The sequence below is a fragment of the Sceloporus occidentalis genome, unplaced genomic scaffold, assembly GCF_023333645.1.
Source record: "Sceloporus occidentalis isolate IW3139 unplaced genomic scaffold, rSceOcc1.0.p SCAF_7, whole genome shotgun sequence".
NCBI lineage: Eukaryota > Metazoa > Chordata > Lepidosauria > Squamata > Phrynosomatidae > Sceloporus > Sceloporus occidentalis.
Window position 1 is genome coordinate 2,118,400 of NW_028316987.1, and position 14,136 is coordinate 2,132,535.

Sequence of the window (14,136 nt, forward strand, 5' to 3'; positions counted from 1 at the left end):
TGGGCAATGGGCAATATTACAAAAAACACAAGCATGAAGGATTTCCCCATACACTCTGGACATCTCTCACTATTTCAGGCGGACACACATGCCCCCATCTGGGGAAAGATGTATTTGCTGCTGCACCGTTATAGTCATGTTGCATACCTCCAAGACGGCAACTCAAGGCAAACTGAGTGGGCCTAAATACCCCAGAGGCACCAGATGTCTGGTTTTGGAAGTTAAGCACAGTAAGCTCTAGTTAGTATTTGGATGGGAGATTGGAAGCAAATACCAGGTGCAGCAGGTTAAATTTCAGAGGAAATTTAGTACTCCTTGGCTAAGAAAATCCTATGAAATTCATGATGTTGCCATAAGCTGACAGGCAGCGTGAAGATATACACTCACAGAGCAAGGTGTTTTCTTGGCAATTTTTTAAGAGATAGATTTGCCATTGTTTTTTTCAGAGGCTGAAAAAATAAATCTTATTCCAACACTGAAATCACTAGAGCACACAACAAACTGAGAGGAAAGTGGAAGAGAAAGAAAAATGACCCAAGTCTTCCTGGGCTGGTATTGGCTCCAGGCCAGAAAATGGCTACATCACTAATGCTCCCCTCCTTCACATTTTCTCTGTTGGCCATTGAGAATTTCCTTTTTTACTGGTTTTGAGTAGATTGGAAATACTTGCAGTCGCTCCACCATTAATGCAGTTGCCACACATTTTGTGGGGGGGGGGGGGGGGAAGGCTAGTGCAATGTCATTAGAGTGGTAAAACTTGTGATCTCTTCCAAATGAGACATTTTGACCCAGCTCTCCAGGGCAATGAAGTTTATAGGATTGTGATGTTAAATTAAAAAATGGAGGTCATGCCAAGGGTTCTACAGACCTTGACAGGTTGCTGCATCGTACCAACATGGTGTAGTGGTTTGAGCTACAACTCTGGAGACCAGGGTTCAAATCCTCAGTCAGCCATAGAGACCTACTGGGTGACCTTAAGCAAGTCGCACTCTCTCAGCCTCAGAGGAAGGCAAAGGCAACCCCCCTCTGAATAAATCTTGCCAAGCAAACTTGGTGATAGGTTGGCCTTTTTGATAGGTTTGCCTATTGTGACTTGTGGTTACAATAAGTCAGAAATGACTTGAAGATACATAACAACAAACTTTGATCTCTGTGAAAGTGTAGAACAACTATTTTATATCCTATCAGAAACTTAGGGCCAAAATAGACCGGTGGAAGGGGTGGCTTGAACCATGCTGTAGCTCCAATCCGCCTTGAAGTCACCTGTAAAAAGGGTGGCAAAGAGCTGCTCCCTTTGCTGTGGGTGGGTGGAGCTGGTTTTGCATCTGCGTCACAACTGGAAGCCAGCTTCATGACACTCTGGCGGGGTGTAAACACCATGCTGCCAGAGCATCATGAAGCCACCCCTGTGTAAACAGCTGGGCAGCTTCTGAGCAGCTTGAAAGTGAGTGGCATGTAAACACCAAGCTGCCCGGTCTGCTCCAGCCCTACGTCTATTTAACCTAGTGTTGTCAAATCTTGGAGCTCTCCAGAATATTAGTCAGGATTCTTTCCTAACCCTACTATGGACTGAATCTGAGGTCTCTATTTGTTCCAAATTATAAAGGAAGATTGGAACAGCTGAATTAGAATATATTCACAAATTTCAATCCATCTACAGTGGGTTGAATAGAGACAATAGCTTCCTGCCACACTACACATAACACTAGTTAACTCCCCAGCCTCATGAGGATGCTCTTAGCCAGTTTAAGATATCTCCTTTCTGCTTATCAGCCTGCATACAACACATTCCAAAACTCCCTCCACCATTCATATGATCATCCACCCACCTTGGCCCCAGGCAACATCTTTCCCCCTGCCTTTGTGCCTCAAGAACCATTGAAAAAGTTGAATTTGTCACCTCATCACCATACTCACATGTTTCTATGTCTACTCATACAGTCTGGTTATAAAGGTCCTTCCTGGGCACCAGTTCACTCCATGCATCTAGGGAAGTAGACCAACTCTATGAAGGCTTATATGCTATAACATTTTTGGACCAGTTAATGTCCAAGGTGGTGCAAGATTCCTTTACATATTGATATTCTAGATGAACACAGCTATGTCTCTGCATTCTATGGTCTCTAGCACATCACAATGACCCACGACGCATTCAGAAATACAGAAAGTGTCATTCTTCCTTGCTGAACACTTCCTATATTTCTTCAACTCTCTTTATAGGAAGCTCCTTTATATACTGCAGTCAGACAAAGAGATGTTCAATTCATGTATATTATAACTGAGCTACCCTTCCTTCTGAAAAGCTCATTCTTCCTTTAAACCAGGGGTGAGTGGATAAAATTTGGCCCATGTGTTACGTGAATCTTGAGTTGTTTCTGTGGTTCCCAGTGGCCAATACTCTTTGTAATGCCCTTTAGGGCATGTAGGAGGCATTTTTGCCACACTTTGATGCCCTTCAGCCTCTTTAGGTTCAGAAAAGGCCATTTTTAAAACCAGATGTAAATTGGAAGTGACTTCTGGTCATCACCTGTTCCTATAAAAAGCCCGTCCCTGATGGGCGTTTGGAGTAGCAAAAATGGAGGGGGCTTGTGATGGGAGGTACTCCCCACAAGTCTCCTAGTGCTCCCCTAGCCTCCCATAGTTGCCCAACCCTGCTTTAACCCAAACAGGGTGGGGTCAGATAAGAATAGCTGATGTGAATTTGTTTAATCTCCTCTCTTCAAAAAAAAAAAAAAAAAAAAGCTTTATATCCTAATTTCCTATTTTCTGAGAAGGTGTGGAGTTCTACATAGTTGGAAGCATAGCCTTGCCCCACATGTGAAGGTATCTGTCAATCGAAGGATGCCCACCTTTGTACTTGCTTAATTGAACAAAGCCATGATTAACTGGGCACAGGAAAGGGCTGTTCATAATAGATGAGATGCTGCGTGGATGGTTTTACCTGTTTGGCATGAGGACTCAGGTGTTGAATAACTGAAATGTGATGCTTTATCAGTGGTGAACTGTGACTTTATAAATTATAAAACAAGGCTAGTGTGCATCTAGCAGGGAGGACTTGACTGTAAGAAAGACAATCCCATCCCTTATATATATAAGCTGTATTGTATATCTTGGAGAGACAATCTTGCTTCATGGAAGAGTGTATATACATAACATATACAGAAATGGAATGTTTTGCAATCCTGCAGGACCATATCGAATCTATATCTTCTTTTCCACTGAAAATAGAAAAGGTACATCTTGGACTTTTAACCCCCACTCCCGCCCCCCCCCCCCGCCCCCATTTATATGCTGGCTTTACGTTTTTAATGATAGCAACAGATATCTTTTCAACAGGGGTAGAATGGCAACTTTGAAGGGCAGGCACATATCATGGGAATGGTTTGGTCCTGTGTGGTGAAGTGGTTTAAATGTTGGACTAATAGGGGTGAATTTACACTGTATAAATAATGCAGTTTGACACCACTTTAATTACCATGGTTCCATCCTAAAGAATCCTGGGAGTTGTAGTTTAGTGAGGCACCAGGACTCACCGTGTAAAACTACAAATCCCTAGATTCCATAGGATACAGCTACATCACTTAAAGTGAAGTCAAACTGCATTATTTTTACAGTGTAGATGCACCTTAGGACTCTCGGGGACCAGAATTTGACTTTCCACTCAGCCATGAAAATCTTCTTGATGACTGTGAGCAAGTCACACTGTCTCAGCCTCAGAGGAAGGCAAAAATAACCCCCCTCTGAACAAATCCTGCCAAGAAAACCCCATGATAGGGTTGCCTTAGGGTCACCATGGGTCAGAAACAACTTGAAGGCACACAACAAATAGGAATGGTCTGCGCTACATTTAGAAATCTTGCCTGCTAAGTTAATAACTCTGTTAAGCCTTCCTTCCAGTGGTGTGTTCTTTCTCTCTATTTCAAAAACACTTTTGGCAAAACACCCACTTAGGAGTTTATCACACTGGAGCTGATTTTGGCATTAAAGAGAGATTAAAGCACATTTAGAGCATCCTGCAAATGAAGCGGAAATTGTGAGTAATTGTGCGAATTATTATCACACTCAATCATGCAAATAGAGCAATATTGGAAATGCATTGTCGCAGAAATCCCAAAAGTAAAATGATGCGCATTAATGTTTCTTTGTGACCATTTTAACGGTGAGTTTTGGGCGATGTCATGTGAAATTGTTATGTGTAATTATGCAATTTTTCCAGAATATTCACAAGATAAACTGCCGATCTCCTTCGTGTGATAAACATCTTAGACACCAAGCCTTGGCTTCCATCTTGTCTCTTGCGTTTATGGTGATAGCAGCTTCCTTTCCTTCTCAATCTCTCTTTCTTTCCTTCCCTCTAAGATGCAATCCTTGGGATGAGAAAGAGTTTTTTGTCAGGCCAGTTCACTTGCTAGAGTGGCAACAGGCCAGACAGCCAACCCCTGTAATCCCAAACTGAGATTAGGACTCGGCTGCATTTATTTAGCCCTGGAAAGCAATCTGGTTTGCTGGGGAGATGCATCACCAGCAGCAGAATAGTAGAGAAGAAGACCTGAACAGAGCAGGGAAATGGGTGAAAGAAAAGAGGCCTTCCTAGCAGGGCCACAAGCCAGCGCATAAGGTATGACTGGAAGATTTGGGTGCATTTATGGGGAGGGGTAAAAGAAAGATTGGTCCTCCTGATGTGTAGTACAAACAATATACGACATTATTAAAATGATTGGGGAAAGGTGCGTGCTTTATATGCTAGTTGCAATGGCAGGCACCAAAGGACATGGGTTCCCATTGTTTTGTTGTTGTTTTTAATGTATTAGGAAATTGTGGAATGCTACAATTTTAGTAGTTTCTAGGTGGTGGGAGAAGAGAAGTCTTTTGTTATTAGTTTGGCCCAAACAACAAAATAATTTGTGGCACCTTAAAGACATGCATCTGGACTGTAACCCAGACCCAGTGGTTCTCAGGCTCTCTGGTGGGAGGGACCAGTATTTCCCCCACGAATGTGCCAGGATCCTATACCATATTTGTGCCCCTTGGCTACAACTGTTTCTTTATTTCTGTGAAATTTGCCCAGGATTAGCAGCCAGAGGCTCCTGGATCAGCAATGAACCAGGGGCAACCACTTTGAGCAGCACCGCTGTAGACCACGAAAAGCTAATGTCCTTTCTTCTAGAAAATGTATCGGGATATTTGAAGAATCAGTCACACACACAACAGGCAGGGATACAAACTCACAGCAGTAAATTCCTTCCTTCCTTCCTTCCTTCCTTCCTTCCTTCCTTCCTTCCTTCCTTTGTTGCATAAAATATTGATTTATTTTATTAATTCTCTACTCTGCCCTTTCCCCCCATTATAGGTTCACCTTGTTGTTGTTGGGCTGTAAGATGTGCAGATAAACTCACTGTCAAGGTAGGACTTGCAGACTGAATGAATCACTGGTTGGTGTGAAAGTATAAAAATTTCCCTAGGCAAGCATTTTGGGGATATATCCACACCGCAGAAAAAGTAGTTTGATAGGGCTTTAACTGCAATGGCTCCATCCAATGGATTGGAACTATAGCATTTGACTAAGACTCTGGAGACCAAGGTTTGAATTCTCACTCAGATATGGAAACCCACTTAGACAAGTCACACTCTCTCAGCCTCAGAGGAAGGCAAACCTCCTCTGAATAAATCTTGCCCAGAAAACTTCATGATAGGTTCACTTTATCTCTGTGTATGGCCTTTAAGTGGCTTGTCGACTTACACCAAGCCCATTAATTAATTAATTAATTTCATCGTTTTTTTCTTAGGCAAGGAGTACTCAGAGGTGTTTTTGTCAGTTCCATCCTCAGAAATATAGCCTACAGCACCTGGTATTCCTTGAATGAGAGATGATCTGTGACATGAGCCTTGATTTTCCATGGCTAAGACAACATCAGTACTGTAATGTAGTGGCACCAGGGCTTACAGGGAGGGACCCAAAATCTCTCTGTTTAGTTGCAGTCCTGACAACAATTGACTGTGCATGTATGTGTATATACATATATGTATACTCCCCAAGCAAAAATATATTGCTCCTCATTGTAATGAAAATGTTTTGGTTGCCTTGGTCCTGGGCGGAGGATTAAGAACCATTAGCTTTGCAAAAGAGCTGTCCCTGGCAGAGATTAAAATGGATATGGATCAAAAACATCCTCTTGCATTTTTGGGTTCTCCATGTTGAATGGTTGTTGTGATTAATATCTGCATTCATTTCCCCCTCTCTATACCTCTGACCAATATTTTTGGCAGTGCATTATGCTGTCTCTTTAAGAGGCATGATCTATTCACAGGTGAATGTGATTTCAGTGAGAGTTAAACATCACCTTAGGCTTGCAATCCTAAACATGTGTCCTAAGGGTAACATACTGAAATCATGAGGCTTTTCAGTCCAATGCCTTTCACTCTGGCTGAGTAGCATCTTGTCTTGGTATTTAATTTTAATACCGTGATGTTCCCAGTCCTTCTCTAAGCCTGTAGCAGAGGATGGTCTGTGACCCTGGCATACAGTATTTCCTGTGGTGTTACAAAACTGCAAGAGGAATTTTTAGAATTAAAAGTGTTAAGTGACCTAAATTTGGATGAACAAACAGCTGTCCTGTGTTTAGTCTCTGCCCCCCCCCCCAAATAATCCTATGGACCAGCTGTTAAACTCACAATGTTAAATATAAATAAAACCCAGTAGATTACCTCCTAGAATAAACATAAAGCAATATATGACCTTTTAGATCTCCCTACTCCTAGGGATGCCAGACTGAAAACTCGAATAGGCTTCTGAATTTTTAATGGTAGTGTTGGGGAGGGAATTTCAGAAAGTGTTGTTTGTCCCCTGGTTGTGTGAGAAGCAACACTTGCTGAAATTCCCTCTTCTTTCTAGATAATCATTGAAAGTACAGGAGCTCTGTCAAGTTTTCCATCTGGCAACCCCCACCCATCCAAACTTTGAGGTATAAAATATAACTATTTGGGAGCAAATAGAGAAGTAGTTTGCCATTCTTGGATCACTGGTCAGTCTGCTTTTGTGTACTTTGTTGGCTTTCTTTGAAAGTCATACTAAATTAAGACTGGGTTGGTTGGGGCTATATGAGTGTTACAGAAAAGTACAGAGCCCTTTGTATGAGTGCAAGAGCCATTGTTGGAGTGCCAGCTTTGTGCCAGATCTCCCAGGAACCCGTACCAAGCCATATCTGCCCAAAGTTTGGTTGGCTCTGGGCATTTCCCTGTCTATGTCCTAGCCAGCATGACTGATGCTAGAGTAGGATTGCCAGATTTAAACCAGAGAGAGTTCCTGTACCTTTAGTGGTTGTATGCAAAGGGACAGCTGGATTAGACTTGGGAGTTTATCAAACGGGAGGAATTTCTCTTAAATTCAAATGAAAAGAAAGTGGGGCGAGAACGCATTCACTTAAAGTTGCTAGTTTAGCACTATTACATGAATGTGCATTGCGTTTGAACTGGCTTCCCATTGCCCGAAAATAGCATGCCATTGCCCGAATTTACGTGTGGCAGTCTATCATGCAATAACGTGAAACCACATGATTGTGTTCGGACTGACTTCCCATTGCCCAAATTTGCGTGTAGTAGGTTATCCCACAATAACGTTAAACCCAATGATTGCATTCAGATTGCCATTGGATTATACTTCCAATTTCCCTTGTCTGATAAACTCTGTGTTCACAAACTCCTATCCATCAACAGTGGGTTGAACAAAGACAATGGCTTCCTAGCACACTGCACATATTTTAACACTGGACTCTCTTAGCCATTTTAACATATCTCCTTTCTGTTTTCCAGCCTGCACACAACACATTCCAAAACTCCCTACACCATTCACATGGTCATTCACCCACCTTGACACTATTTCCTCCTGCCTTTGTCCCTCAATGGCTATAGTTAAAATTGAACTTGTCACCTCATCATCAGTTTTGCATTTCCATGGGCATTTATACAGTCTATAAAAGTCCTTCCTGCCTGGGCATCTGTTCATTCCATGGATCTGAGGATGTTGTTTATGAAAGCTGATGCTACAGCTTCTTTCTATTGTACTGTTATTACAGTACAATAACATCCAAAATCCACAAAGCACTGATACCTTTATTCAGCCAACGAATACACACAAAATAGATGAATAAAGGTACTGTGGATTTTGGATGTTATTGTACTTTGCTGAATGGCCAACATGGCTACCTCTGAATATATTTCTTTCACACAAAACATCCAGGGGTGGCTGTGTTGGCCATATAGGAAATCCAGTAAAATAAAAAATCCACCAAACAGTTTATTGGGCCAACCAGAATGCACAATATACATGTTGCAAGCTTTCAAATCTCCACTGGCTTCTTCATCAGGCAAAGTCTTAAAAACCATATAGGAGGAAAAATTGAAGATATTAGTCATAGGCCTGCATTTTGCTGTTTTTTGTTCTCGATTCAGATGTTATGGAGGGGTATTTCTTTGTTTCTACCTCCAACAGAGATAAAACCTTTACTCCCTAAAACTGGGACTGCATTGGCATGATTTACCTCAACACCACCCAGAGTTTTCCTGATGCAAAAGCATGAAGCCTTCTTCAGACATTCACTGTCCTTTGTCTCTGACAAAGGGGCTTGTGGCTTCACAAAAAATGGAGACATATTGGATATTGCAAAGGAAGTATCTTTTCATGTTGCAGATGGATGTTAAATTTCCTGGGCTTCGAGTATCTCCTAGCACTGCAGCCACATGGCCAGAAGGAGGAGGTGCCAGCCTGCAAAAGATACCATTTGAATTGAGAACGAAAAGCAGCAAAATGCAGGCCTATGACTAACATCTTCAAATTTTCCCCCTCCTGTATGGTTTTTAACATCTTGATGAGGAAGCCAGTGAAGCTTTGAAAGTATATTGTGCATTTTGGTTGGTCAAATAAAGGTATCACTGGTTGATGGATTTTTTTAAAATGTTACTTTCACTCAGAGTCAAAGGTGCTGCAAGATCCCTTTAGGTAGAGATGTTCCTGACTAACACGGCACAACAGCTATGTCTCCCTCTTCTGCACAACCATTAAAGGTCCAGGAGTCATTTCTAGTATTCACTCTGGCCATGCAAGGTCAGAACCCCAGAACCAGCAATGCCAACATGTCACCCACCTCATCACTTACTCCGTAGGTGGAATATACAGCCATGTTGGATGATAAACATTTCCCAGTTCTCAGTGAGGCTGTGACAGGGTTAAAAAAGATCTACCTGCTAGGGTTATCAGATCTCAGGGCCTGGGTCCCCTTCTGATCCCCCAGTGAAATTTTCCTTCAAATTTCTAGTATCACAGCAATTTAAAACTTCATTAAAAATACAGTTGAGGCATTCAAAGAAAAGGGCAGGCAAAGTTAACAAGATGATGTAATGATTTGACTGCTGGATTATCACTGGAGACCAAGGTTTGAATCCCTGCTCAGCCATGGAAACCTAGCCAGTGACCTTCAGAGTGACTCCCTCTGAACAAATCTTGCCAAGAAAACTCTGATAGGTTTGCCTTTGGGTTGCTATAAGTTGGAAATGACTTGAAGGTACACAACAACAACAATGGAATAATTGCTCCATCTATCACAGGATTGTGCCCTTCGCTGGAGCTTTTGCTTTGTTCCACATGTTGTTCATTTCCCTTTCTGATCCACAACATAAGTAGGCATAGTTTGTTTTAGAGTTTGGGAAGGTCAGATATTTGGACTACAAGTCCCAGAATCTTCCAGTCATTGCTGGCTAGGGAATTTTGAGAGTTGTAGTTTGTTTTTGTTTTTCAAATTCCCAAGCTTGAGGTGGTTTTTTTTAACTAGCAACCCCAGCTACCCAAAACAGTCCTATTACACAACATTGACCTCATTTGTACCATGTCTGTCTTAGAGACCAAGAGCATCCTTTGGGTTGCTCCCTGCCCCTGCTCAGCAGCTCTTCTCTTCAGGATTAATAACATCCCAGATGTGAGAAAAAGCTGAAGGGTTTGAGTCAACAGCTGATCGGCTTTTGCCTCTACCATAATCCGTCTGCAGCAGCAGGATACAAGAAAGGTACAGGAAGGTCAACCTGTTTCTCCTTCAACCAATGCCAACAACACTCCTCTCAATAAGCACAGACTGAATTTATCTCCCTTTTGAGACTCTCATCTGACTGTGCCAATACAGTAGTTGCATTTCATTTCAACTATCGGTTGCAAAATTTCTTTGCGTGTGTGTGTAGGGGGGGATTACAGTTCCCAGAAACCCCTTGTTTATATGGCTGCTGGATTCTGGAAGTTGAGAGTCAGCTTAGTGTAATGGTTTGAGCATTGGACTATGACTCTGTAGTTCAAATCCCCACTAAGGCACTAAAACCTTGGGCAAGTCAGACACACTCTCAACCTCTGAGAAAGGCAAAGGTAACCCCATCTCTGAACAAATCTTGCCTAGAAAACCTTGTGATAGCTGTGCCATAGGGTCGCCATACATCAGAAATGACGTATGTTTCACAAGTCGGAAAAAGGCACACAACAACAGTTTTAAAATGAAAAGTTTCTGAGCTCTTTCTGCCCTACTTCTGGAATCGGTGCAGGAACAATACTCCCAAGAAATGCAACCAGTGATAGAAAAAAAAAGTAATCTACATGTGATTTACAGCATAAATGGACACCAAAGTAAATTGGGATGTTTTCTGTGTTCCCCTGCACTATTTCTTTAGTGCAAGGACTGATTCTGTCTCAAGGCAAAGTGACTGAGTGAAGGGAAAAAAGAGCAAACATACAGAAGGAAAGGAAGAGAGAGAGAGAGAGAGAGAGAGAGAGAGAGAGAGAGAGAGATAAATGCTCTCTGCCACTCTAAATGAACGCTATTGTTATGGCAGACTAAGGCTAGCAATCAAAGTGTCTTCCACTATAAATATACCATTTGTTGGCTTCTGACAAAATAAAATGAACCTGGTTGAATGAGACCAAGAACATGTCTAACCCACCATACTGCTCCCAATCAATTGCCTGTTGGAAGCCCACCAGATGCAACAGCATCTCATGTGCCTTGCCAACATGCAGTCCCTCTGACATTGGATGTGATGTGTAGCTATCCTGGTTCCCATCCATTGATGGTCCCATTCTTCATGCATGTATCAAATTATTTTTAAAGCTACCCAAGTTGGCAGATGGAACTACAATTTGTGGCAGCGAGTTCCACTGTTTAATGATGCCTCTCTATCATTTACCTTTTCTCTCCGGAACAGCAACAGGGAGGCACTATACCGTCTGTCCTGTCAAGAACCCAACCAACCCAGAAGCTGAAAGCTGAGACACAAAGAGAGACTAAAAGTGTATATGATCGCCGTTTCATGCCAAAAGTGAAGCTGCTGCTGCTGCTGCGCTCCAGTTACAGGCCTCTATCTGATTTGTCGGATCTTTTCTCTCCTGTACACTCAAGTTGCCTGTTGTCCTCCCAAGGCTAAAATCCAAAGAAGCTCTTAGCTAATCACTTGACAAAGAGCTCTTTGTTAGCAGGTTCCTTTGAAGAAATCTGACTCTCTCTTCTCTTATCCCCAGGAGCTGACAGCGATCTCTCTGAGGAGTGCTGGTGCTGTGATCTCCATTCCCTCTTGACCAATTCATTCCTGTGAGTTTGGGAGACATAGCAAAAGTCATCTTCTCTCAGCATCAGAGCCTGAGGGACATGTCATCCTCGTCCTTGTGTGTACTAGTTCTCCTTTCTCTGCCAGTTCTTGCAGCCCACACCTCCAAAGGCTGCCCCCATGGGTGCTTCTGCTATGAATCCTCCAGTTTTGTGGACTGCCATGCTCGGCACCTGCCCCATATCCCCAGTGGTATCCCTCACAACACGTGGATGCTGGACCTGAGACACAACAACTTGAGTGGACTCGAAGGAGGATGCTTTGATGCTCTGTGGTCCTTGAAGATCCTCCTCTTGTCCCACAATTCCCTCACCCGGATCTGGCCCAAAGCCTTCAAGTCCCTGAACTTCCTGGAGAAGATGGACCTCAGCCACAACCATCTTGCCCGCCTGCCACATGACTTCTCAGATGACCTGACATCCCTCAAGGACCTCAAAGTGGCTCACAATTTTCTGGTATCCTTGGGTTTTGAAAGTCTTCAGTATCTGGAAAACTTGGAAAAGCTGGACCTGAGCCACAATCGGGTGATTGCCATCGAGAGGGGAACCTTCCGAGGCCTGTCCAGACTCCGGCATCTCTATCTTCAGTCCAATCGGCTTGCGGTGGTCCACAATGGCTTCTTCTTCATGCTCCAAAACCTGGAAGTCCTATTGCTTAGTAACAACAACATCAGCCTTATTGAGGTGCAAGCGTTCACCTCATTGCACAACATGAACCTGCTGGGCTTGACAGGCAACCAGCTCATCCACCTCAAGTTCAAGACCTTTCTGAACATCCAGACCATCAGCACCCACATCCAGCTTGCGGGCAACCAGTGGGCCTGCGACTGTGACCTCCAGCGGGTATTTGGCAAGATCATGAGTGTCCGACACCTCCATGTAGATGACTATGAGAACATCACCTGCGCCAGCCCCTGGCAACTTGCTGGCTCTCCCCTCATTTCTGTGGATAGTCAGTTGTGTGTGGCAGAGACAGCCACTGTCCTTGTGATCACTGTCACTGTCTTGGTGACAGTGATTGCTGCAATCGTAATGGCAGAAAGGAACAGGAAGAAGAACCAGGAGAAGAACTGGAATGAGTCAGAAGGCCCTTTTGACTCACAGGATAAATGAATTGAGGAGGTGGGGTGAGTGAGTGGTGGGGAGGGGCTGTTAAATTATTTTTTTAAATGGACTTCTGCTCATTCTGCTTTATTCTGATCCATAACTGTGGCCCAGAACTTTATGAACTATAGCTCTCAAAATCCTCTAGAGGAGTGGCCATCCTTGCTGGGGAGTTATACTTTTAAAAAGTGACTGTTTTGAACACTGCTCTGGACAGTCTTCATCAGTCTTCCTCAACATGGTACCCTTCAATTTTTAAGAACAATCATTCCTATTGCCCCTGACTATCAATCATGATGTCTGGGACTGATAGGAGTTTTGTTCTGAAACATCTGGGAGGCAGACCTTTTGTTATGTGGCTGGAGTGCTAGCCTGCTTCTCCCTCTGCCTGTAATAGCTTCCAAGACCTCTGAACAGGTATTGAGTATTGAGATAAGGCTGATCTTTGTCTGTCTGTTTGTCTGTCTCTCTTTATTGAATTTATATCACACCTTTCCCCCAGTGAACTCAACTTTCCCTCATCTTCTTTCTTTTCGGTATTTCGTATCATCCTCATTGCTCTTCTCTGAATCCACTACCACTTGTCTATATCTTTCTTAAAATGAGGTGCTCAGAACTCATTTTATACTCCAGATGACGCCTGACTAGCACAGAATACGGTAGGATTATTACTTCTCTTGTCTTAGAAACCTGGAATTTGACTAACATCATCATATTTTTTTCCCCTTCTTCTATGTGATTTTTAACATCTTTGCCTGATGAAGAAGGCAGTGGAGCTTTGAAAGCCTGCAACATATATTTTGTACATTTTGTCTCACTAATAAAGGTATCACTGTTTAGTTGGTTTTGGATATTATTGTATAGCAAATATAAGAGTAATAAGTGGGAACAATGATCAGTGTTTCACTCTTTGCAATGCTAGAAATTTGGGGACTAAAAAAATAATTTGACAGGTAGACAGAATTCTTATTTTGAGGGGCAATGACCTTCCATAACTACACCCTGGATGACATGTAGTAGAATGTATTCAGTCAGTTAGTGAAAGGTGGATGGCATGTGATGTGAAATCTTTCCAGGGAATAAAATGTGGGTGTTGGGAGTTGTAGTCCCTTTTTTCAGAAGGGTGCCAGGTTAGGGAAAGATAACCGGTCTGTGCAAAATATTTTCTTGAAACACATCAGGATGTGTGAATGCAAGTGAGAACTGCATAGAAATACTAATTTTCTCCCACAGCAGGGAGGAAACTATGGAAATAATTTGTCCTTGCTGCACGCAAGGACAAAAATAGTGAAACCTAGACATCTCTGCTTATGGAACTTTGCATTTGGACACCTGAGATTCCCCTTGCCTGGAAGGTGAGGAAGGTTTCTTGAAACCCAACCCTACTTTTGTTGGCAGTATG

At 42.8% G+C, this 14,136-nt stretch overlaps 1 protein-coding gene across 8 annotated transcripts in view; it reads left to right on the forward strand.

The window, feature by feature from the left end:
- LOC149309014 (uncharacterized) overlaps positions 1-13,573 on the forward strand; it is a 20,134-nt gene extending 6,561 nt beyond the window's left edge. Inside the window, exons 1-3 of one of the 8 annotated variants that reach the window (XM_089531640.1) lie at positions 724-7,022; positions 9,892-10,055; positions 11,233-13,573. In XM_089531640.1, the coding sequence (XP_089387766.1) occupies positions 11,673-12,743 (1,071 nt within the window). In that variant the 5' untranslated portion in view covers positions 724-7,022; positions 9,892-10,055; positions 11,233-11,672 and the 3' untranslated portion in view covers positions 12,744-13,573. Of the gene's footprint in view, positions 1-723; positions 7,023-9,891 lie in introns of those variants that run through there. The other 7 variants (XM_089531638.1, XM_089531641.1, XM_089531643.1 and 4 more) reach the window with 7 other exon arrangements.
- The last annotated feature ends 563 nt before the right edge of the window (positions 13,574-14,136 follow it).